Source organism: Limulus polyphemus, unplaced genomic scaffold (assembly GCF_000517525.1).
Source record: "Limulus polyphemus unplaced genomic scaffold, Limulus_polyphemus-2.1.2 Scaffold6521, whole genome shotgun sequence".
Classification (NCBI taxonomy): Eukaryota; Metazoa; Arthropoda; class Merostomata; order Xiphosura; family Limulidae; genus Limulus; species Limulus polyphemus.
In genome coordinates this window covers 39,981-49,669 of record NW_013672131.1, presented here as the reverse complement: position 1 = coordinate 49,669, position 9,689 = coordinate 39,981, and the positions used below count along the sequence as shown (strand labels likewise).

Genomic DNA, 9,689 nt, shown 5'->3' with positions numbered 1-9,689 from the left:
GGGCTATTTCTAGGAAAATGGTGTGCCAATGAAGCAGTTTCTACAGGGCTATTTCTAGGAAAATGGTGTGCCAAGAAAGCAGTTGAGGCAGGGGTATCTCTTTAAAAAGAAAGTACTCTAACACTGAATACTGAAGATTTAGTGGTTATATGGCTTGAGAATATCAGACACATTGAACATGCCTTTGATGACTGAAATGAGTATTATCTGAAACAAGATAAAGCCACAAATAGCATCCTTTTATTCATCAAACATTTTCAGACAGTACTAGCTCTGCAAAATGTTTGTAGAAAAAGGAAGTAACCATTATGTACATGAGAGAAAAATATTCTTAGGCTTACTATATCCTACTAGGTTGTGGAACCATTTTAGTATTGGTGTATTAGGTTTGATGTCCTTCTTCAGAAAGCTTCACTTGTTTTTTTTTGTTGTTTTTTTTCACAGATCTAATGGACTGTGCTTCAAGTGTTTAACTGAATACCAAATACCTGGTCAAATTGTTTGGTCAAATAACAATATTTGGCTATGAATTGTTCATATATTTAATAAACCAAACAGGTTCATTTTTTCACAAGAAACTGGAATTAATGGTATATATAAATAGGAAATTTTGAAAAAGGTAAACAAATGTGACACTCGGTAGAATACAGTAATAGTAATATAACAGAGGACTATATAATGTTTCCAGGTGAATACTAGTATAGGTGTTAACTTTGTCTGCAACTCTCAAAATATTTCTCTGCAGAGCCTAAAGAATTTTATGAAGAGTCTAACCTTATCTGTCAAATGCTTATTCAAATTTGAACCTGTAGCATGTCCTGCAATATATGCAAGTTGTAACATCAGTAGGTGTTGTCTTAGCAGTAGTTGGTAAACAAGACATTCACAGACATAACATTTGTGTTTATTGTTTATCATGAGTGGTTTAAAATGTAAAAAAAAGGCTTGTTTGGTATTGCATTAAAATAGTTAGTGATCTTAGAAGAAAGTGCATATTGTTTAACATATTAATTTAATGTGGTGACAAAAGGAAAGTAACTTCAACTATTCTATTCTACAACCACCTGAAAAGTAAGCATGTTTAAGACTTTAGGAATTCTCAAGAAACTCTGAAGTGTATCTAATGTTAAAAGTAAGAATATGACCACAGTCGACTTGTGAGTGTTACTGAAAGAAGAAACTATGGGATATTAACATGCAAAAGAGTTACGATTTGCAGTCACTGAAATTATTGCATTGGATAACCAACTATATTCAGTTGCTATTGATGAATAAAGCATAACCACTGTACAATTTATCAAAAAATTGTCCTAACCTAATACAAAAAAAAAGTTTAAATCTGCAATTGTTGGTCAGATTTTGAATGTCAATGTTGTTTTTCTAGAATCAGGTGTCTGATGATGCTGAACAACGTATAACAGTTTACTAGTCTCAAAGGGACACTGAATTGTGGAACATATGGATTTATTACATGCTGCTCTTAATTTTCAACGTTTTTCTGGAATTCATATTACTGATGCAGTAAGGAAAATATTGAAATATCTGTTGCTTATATGGGAAACCAAAAAGAAACATTTTAATCTCTTAAAAAAATACTAAAACAAATATTGTGAAGGTTCTTCTAATGGATTGTCAAGTGAATCATGTTTTATCCACACATTACTACTTCTGATCATGAATGCTGTACAATGCATAAATTGTGCATGTAGTCATTATCATAACAGTCAGTAGAAAGATGGTTACATATTTTAAACACTCATTTCTATCATGTTCAAAGTTAATGGCTATATTAAACAACTTAAATATGCCTCGAAAAAAACATATACAAGATTTGCAGAAAAGATGGAAAGTCTTTGAAACAAAAGAGATCAGTATGCTTTTATGCCACTGACAACGTCATCATCCATGTCAAAAATAATTAGTGGTCCCAATTGGAGGGATGTTTAAAATTGCTACAACCATTAACTAAAAATTACTAAAACATTAGCTTCACAGAATCAGCAATTTCAGAAACTGTCCCAGCTGTGACTATTTATCATCATTTATTGAAGTATGTCACAAGCGACACAAGATAGTGGAAGTGACATAGATCAATCGAACCAACACTTTCAAAAATTTTATGTCAGGAGACATGACTCATCCTTAGATTTCTAGGGTAAAATGCATGCAACAAGCTATGGCATTAATGATATTAGCCAGACAGGTCAAAACAAAGATTTTGCTCTCACCAGTGAAGTAAATTTCTATTTATCTCTACCACTTTAAAATAAAATGTAATGTATTTTTGTGGTAGAAACTGAATGAGGACAATTTCCAGTATTATCCCAGCATGAATATTCTGGTGATCAGTCCCAGCCATCAGTAAGTACGTAGTAAGTGTATGTTCTCAGAAGTCAGCAACATTTATGATGCAAAAAGAAACCAGTTGCTTCCATAAAATGCAGAGCTGCTGCTATTTTTGCATCATGCTCTTAAACTCCTTAAATTTATGTACTGAACAAGGATATCTGAGAAAGAAGGCCTAATGAAAAAGTGAATATTGCCGTGTGTCATCAGTAAGTAAGATTGGTTGTGATATATTTGTATGGTTGTAGTTTCACAAGAATACAAAAAAACTCAACTGATTCATAAATATTTTAATAAGAAAACAGTGCCTTATACTAAGAATCTTAAAAGTTAAGTTTCAAGACTAAGATAGCTGATTAAAATAGACTAATTTAGATTAAAAAATATTAAGATGGTTGCTTAAAAAGCTGTAATATTCACTTATCATACTGAGATTATTTCAGATCACTAAGTTTAATAAGGTTTGTTTTTGATTAAAAAAATAAGCAGAGTAGTTTGCTTTGGAAAATATCAAAATTAAATGTATTTATGCAAACAAACACAAAACTGGTTTTATTGATGAATGAGTTAAAGGCTTTTTTTAATCTTTACTAAAAAAATCAAACTTGTCAGTATTTTGATTATTCTACATTAATAAAGTTGTCAGTTTGTTATTTATAACTTTCTACTTTGTACTTTCAAATATTCAACAAAATGACTGAATAGGTTGCATACCATATATTGCATAACAGAATACTTGTTACAACTCTTTTTTTTTACTTGTTCTTTAGTTTGTATTCTCTTGATTGATGTTTTTTTACTTGACTGGCATTTTGTGTTGTAGTTATGTAGCTATTATATGTAGAGCTAAGTTTTTACATGTCTTGTTAAGGATTTTTTTGAGACAGCAATGCCTCTTCATTTGTTTTTGTCTTACACCTATGTCAGTTTTCAACCAGCTGATATTTTATTCTAACTTCTCCTAAGCCTCTTTTTCCCATGCCTGACGAAATGCTTTTATTTTTTCTTTCATCCCTTTAATCCATGTCAATATATGATTCTGGGTTTCTGCCCATTCATATGTAAGTTATCACATGGTGTGTATTTGAAGTCTATATTTCTAGAATTCAAATGAAATTTAAATATATATCTGCAAATAGACATACATTTTCCTCCCTTCCTTCCCATGTCTGATTTTCGATGTTAAGATGGCATGCCCACCATGCAGTAAGTCTGAGGGTTCACACTGTTAAAAACCAGGTTTCAGTATTTGTATGATAGTCTATTGTGTAGCTTTGTGCTTACAAACAAACAGAGAAATAAAATGTCATAAAGTATAAGTAACTCGGTTGATTTTCTATGCCTATTTTTACATCTACATATCATTTTTTTGTGGTAAGGCTCTTCATGAACTCTTTTAGACATTTGTAAGCAGAGAGTGTTGGTAGAGTCTTGAGAAAATTTTAATGACAACATGTTAGAGTGAAAGCTTACTCTCCACCTAGAGGTAAATTAATATCTGATGAACTTAATTTTCATTTGAAAAATAAATTGAAAACTGATTGTTTAATAATTATTACCTCAGTTTTTACTTCTTTTTGTTTTCAGATTTGAGTTTTTTGGGTTGTTAGTGGATATTTAATTGCAACTCACACACTTGATTGCACACTTAATTTTCAACAGTTGATGAATCAAAGATCTTAAAAGATTATTGTGGTTGAAGATGTGATGTTTTAAACTTTGATTTTCTAAACAGTTGATTAAATTTAGGTGTGCCATGGAGACATCAAACTAGAAAATATCATGGTGACTGGGTGGAATTGGGTTCTGCTAACAGATTTTGCCAGCTTTAAGCCAACTTACTTGCCAGAGGTGAGTTTCAGGTTTTTATTGAGTTATTGATATTTAGGAAAATGTCTTATTTAATGAAATTTGTACAGTACTTATACAAACCCCACATTGTTTTATACTGGTTATTTTGATATATGTAAAATGTTTTAAATCAAAATTAGCAGTGCACAACATACATATTCCTTTGTTTCTGGACTAGAAAACAATTTAAGTGAGATATATGTATGTCTTTTTGATTTCCTAGGACAATCCAGCAGATTTTTCATATTTCTTTGACACATCACGTAGACGTACCTGTTACATAGCCCCTGAGAGATTTGTCAAAACACTAAACTCGGATGTTGTGCAGAGTAATACTGTTAGTAACCTAGTTCTACCAGAAGAGGAGATTAAAAAAGGAGACTTGAATGCAGCTATGGATATCTTCTCTCTTGGGTGAGAAACATAGATTTTCTTCTCTCTTAGGTAAAGAAGATATATATATATGTATATATTGTTATTGAGGCTGATCTGCAACTAATGTGGATATCTTTTGTGTAAGCAACATAGATATGTTTACTTCCATGTAAGTAATATGTATATATATACACACATACCTTCCTTCCCTGTTTAATGAATAACATTGCTATCTTCAGTCTTAGGTAAAGAAGATATATATATATATATGTATATATTGTTATTGAGGCTGATCTGCAACTAATGTGGATATCTTTTGTGTAAGCAACATAGATATGTTTACTTCCAACATTAGTTGCAGCTCAGCCTTAATAACAATATATATACATATATATATCTTCTTTACCTAAGACTGAAGATAGCAATGTTATTCATTAAACAGGGAAGGAAGGTATGTGTGTGTATAGATATACATATTACTTACAAAGGAGGTTTCTGGAGAACTGTCATCACATGATGATGTTACAATGCACAAGTGCAGTTCACATTAAACACGTCTTTTTTTTTAGGTGGGAGTTAGCTGAATGTTAGTGGCATGAAAATCTCATAAGCCAAAAGAATCAAGTTATTCTGTGTAAAGAGGTGAGATATTGTCTCTGAAATATCATGTTTGTGATTCCCGTCTCTGTCTTATGCAAAAGTACAAATTTCCTTCCTTTTCGACAGCCAGTCTCTCAGTTACAACAAACGTAGAAGCCAGCCAGTTAGTATTAATAATCAAGAGAGTAATTACCAATGTTACTTTCCCAAGACAGAAGATAGCAATGTTATTCATTAAACAGGGAAGTAAGGTATGTGTGTGTATAGATATACATATTACTTACATGGAAGTAAACATACCTATGTTGCTTATACAAAAGATATTCGTACAGTGACTCTCTATAAGCATTTGCACTCGTAATAACTTCATTCTTTTTCTTGGCATTATCTAAAACAGATGTGTTTTTAGAATTATTAATCAATTACATGAGATTTGTGATAATTTATGAAACTGAAATGTTAAATTTTAAAGTTGAACTGGTTTCTTTTATTAATAAAGAAAAAAAAGCATTTTTTTTGCTTATTCATTATGAATTCTCAAGTGACAATCACTTCCACTTTGTCCCATGATAGTGATGATGTAACATGTGACCTGTCTATTGCGGCTACTGGGGGATCATTGTCTGTGGAAGACTTGACAGCCATTTTTTACCATGTTGTGAGTTCTTTCATGCATACTGGGCTTCCTATCCATTTGGTTGATGTTTCTTCACCAGCCTTTGTCCTACATTTTTGTCTGAAAGATTGGTTATTCAAGTTCTCACCCACAGCCTGTCTCTTCAGTTCCTCCCCATTTTCCATTTCCTTTCCTCTTCTCTCCATTCCTCTTTGTCTTCAATGTCTTTAGGATATGGTTTCAGATCTCTTGGTCGAGAATGTCATTGAGAGGGTATTTACTCTTACACATGGTTATTACTCTTGTCTTCTTGTGGTCCTTAAGAAGACTGGGAACTAGCATTTGGTTATGGATCTATCATATCTCAACTAGTTTGTTATTACACCCCAACTCTGTACGGATTGTTTCTTTTCTCTCCAGTAGTTTGTTTCCTCCAGATTAGTTGACCAAAGTTGACATTTTGGACACCCCATCATTCAGGTGTTTTCTTTATTTCATCCATATGGATTGGGTTTTCCAGTTTCATGCTCTTTGTTTTGACATCTTATGCCTTTAATTGAGTCATGGATCATTTGCCTGTTTTGTTCATGGATTGGGGTTGAGGTTCCATTATAAGATGGATGGATGAATGGCTTCTCCATGCCTCTTCTTGGGAGAACTTCTGCATCCTTCTGCTGGAGGCTGCTCAGTTAGGCTGGCTTGTTAAACCTTTCAAGTCTTTTCTCATGCCAATCTGATATTTGGTACATTTGCCATGTTCTTTAACTCCCATCTCAGTTGAGATCAACCTTTACCACTTTGCATATGAGCAAGGAAATGTCTTGTCACCAAGGTTTGTGCTTCTCTTTTACACCCTGTGCATGAGGTTCGTTTGCTTTTGGGAACTTTAGCTTCCTCTCAACCACTCATTCATTTAGGTCACACACACATGCCTGTTCCAATGAAAATAGAAGGACCAGTGAACATTTCTTGGGACCTGCTGTGCTCGATTGTGTACCTCTCTTCTCCTCTTCTTGAGGATTTGTCTTGGTGGCTGAACTGTGCTAACACCACAGTGGGCATCCTCTTGCCTTGCTTCTCTCTGACCAGATCTCCATCTCTTCACAGATACTTTTCTGTCAGTGTGTCAGCTCTGTAGGCGCATTCACTCCACATCAACATCCTTGAAGTTCCTGCCATCTGTTCGGAATTTTCCCTTTTTTTCCCTCTTCTTGTGGATGATGCTCTTTGTCAGGTCCTTTTGGTTACACCTCCTTGGCCAGGAGAATTCTGATCTCCTCTGCTTTGGCAATTGGTATCCAGCCCCCCCCCCCTCTTCTTCTACCCCATTCCCATACTTCAACCATGTCTCTTTCACCCATGGCTCACCTTTCACCTTTTTCACATGGTTGCTCAACCATGGATTGCTGGTTTCCACTATTGATGGTTATCAGGCAGCTTTATTAATTAAATTTTACCTTTCCCCTTACTGTTAGGTTTTTCTTGTCCTGTCCTCTCTATTTTTTTCTGATCCTCCCTTCTTCTCTGACCCCGTCATTCTACTCCCATGTCTGACTGTAACTTTGATGTACTTTTATACACTCTTGCATATACTCTGTTGGAGCCATTGACTTTATGTTCATTATACCATTTTTCTCTGAAGACATATTTTCTTCTTCACCCCTGTGGTCACCATTGTTCATATATATATGCCATTAATGCTTTCTACACTTTTTCTCTGTACTTACTTACTTCCTCTATCTAGACCAGGGCTTTCTTCTTAAGACTTTGGCTGCTCTGGAAGGTGATTGTTCTTTTACATTTTGTTGCATCAGATTTGTCCACTGTCTCGCTCTTTTGTGTCTCACTTGCACTGACCCTTGGATGTGATCCTTCAGGCTGGCATGTGGATGAAACTGCACACTTTCTTCTCCCATTATCTTCATCATCTGATTAGTTAATCTCTTGTTTTGACTCCCTATAGTTGCTGTTCTTCAATAAAACTACATATGTTTCAAAAGAGTGAGTAAGTTTTATTTTTTCATAACCATTTTCCATTTTATAGGATCCCACCAATTGGCTGGTGGTGCCTCCCAAAGTATGCTTATTTCCCAAAATCTGCATCCACCATGGCTTTACCAGTGCTCATTGATGAGATGGAGTGTTGTAAGACCACTAGAAGTATCTTTGTAACCCATTCTATGGACTATAATGAAAAAGCAGGAACCAAGGAAGTGACTGCTCACTTCTTTGGCCTATGTTTGCTGGCTTTTAAAAATAAGGTTTCATGGTCACTCATTGCACTAGCTTCAGTAAAAGACTTCTGGCAGGCATCAGATGGGGATCTGGGCACGTCTGCAGGTCTCCCCAATGTGAATTCTTCCCCCTACTTCAAGTGGAGCAAGGAAGATCCTTGCTACCTACCAGTTCCTAACAATGGGCTGATGGACCTTGGATATTTCGTCAGTGATTGCCTATAGTACAATACAGTGAGAAGTTGGGTGGTGGTGGCACTGTTTTCTTTGTAGTGTGTCCTTCTCCTCCCAATCAAGCACCTGCACACAAATAGTTGACGAGTCAAGAAGTGTAGTGTAGTTAGAGTACAATCACACCATACAGTGTGGGTCTCATCTTGACAGACAGAGAAATGGGTGACAAACCCATTTTGCTATCATGCTAAAATTCTTCCCATCCCTATGACACTTCAGGCCCTTGCTTTCTGAAGGGAGCTCATATAAGTTTAATATTTGCAGCAACCCCTCCATCATTTTGATGTGGGATTCCAGATATTCTGCATGGAGGTGATGTATCGTCTCACTTCCAGTTAACAATTTCCTTACTTGAAAATGTATTTCTGAAAGATATCTCTGCACACTTTTCTACCCATCCTCCTCACTTCCAGTGCATTTTCTTCTTGCCTTTTCTAAGAATGAAGTTATTTAGAGTGCAGGTGCTTAGAGGGAGTCACTACATATGGAGCTTGTGTTGCCCTACTACTGGTGGAGGGCTATTGTTGCATGGTGATCTTATTATGTACCAGTGCATTTTGCATCAAACACATGACTTTTAGATGGAAGTTAGCTTGAGGCTAGTGGCATGTGAATCTTATAGGCAGATGCACAAGGAATCAACATGTTCTGTGTTTGGAGATGAGTATGTATTAGAAATACATTTTCAGGTAAGGAAAATGTTAACATCACATTAAGTCAAAACAAAGTTTTTTTTATGTGATATCCTATAATACTAGAATACCTAAGTTATTGATCATTGCCATTATACATTTGAGAGCGATAAATCTTTGGCTTATATTAACTTACACAAGCTTATGTACCACCCTTTGAAAAATCAAGCCTAACTCCAGGGGGTCATGACATAGGGTCAAGCTGTTATAAGTCTTATTGAACAAATGCTGTGGTATGTAAATTTTGTCCAAGATACAAGATTAGCACAATTTTACAAACTTTCATGCCCTAGTTTTCAAGGATACTAACTAATTATATGAAGAACAACTGAGAAGTCTTCCCTAATATACTTCAATAAACATCTTATTTCTTAGTTAAGGAGGAGTGGAATTAGCACTTATTTTAACTGCAACATCTTCTCCCTTCCTTGACCTCAGGGTCTTGCTAGGACAAAATTTCAAAATTCAACATTAAAGGCTAAATTAAACATGCCAACATTTATGGGCAAATACAAAATGTCTTTGCCAAACAATCCCAACATGGCCAGTTTTGACACCAGAAAAATTTAAAACTGTCTATATCACTGCTTTGAATCTGCAAGAAGGTATCTTTGCATGAAATCCCATATTAGTTGGTTTTCATACACTTGAATAGTTCATAAAAAACCCAAATTGTGCTTTCCTTGCTGAAAAATTGAGCAAAAGACAAATTCCAACATTTTCTATATCTGTGTTTGGGAC

General features: G+C 34.9%; 1 protein-coding gene across 1 annotated transcript in view; it reads left to right on the top strand.

Moving 5' to 3' along the window:
- Positions 1 to 4,087: 4,087 nt before the first annotated feature.
- LOC106473814 (phosphoinositide 3-kinase regulatory subunit 4-like) overlaps positions 4,088 to 9,689 on the top strand; it is a gene marked incomplete at its 3' end in the record, with an annotated part of 41,169 nt that continues 35,567 nt past the window's right edge. The window contains exons 1-2 of the mRNA XM_022402204.1: positions 4,088 to 4,197; positions 4,421 to 4,611. Coding sequence (XP_022257912.1) covers positions 4,129 to 4,197; positions 4,421 to 4,611 — 260 coding nt within the window. The remainder of the gene's footprint in view (positions 4,198 to 4,420; positions 4,612 to 9,689) is intronic.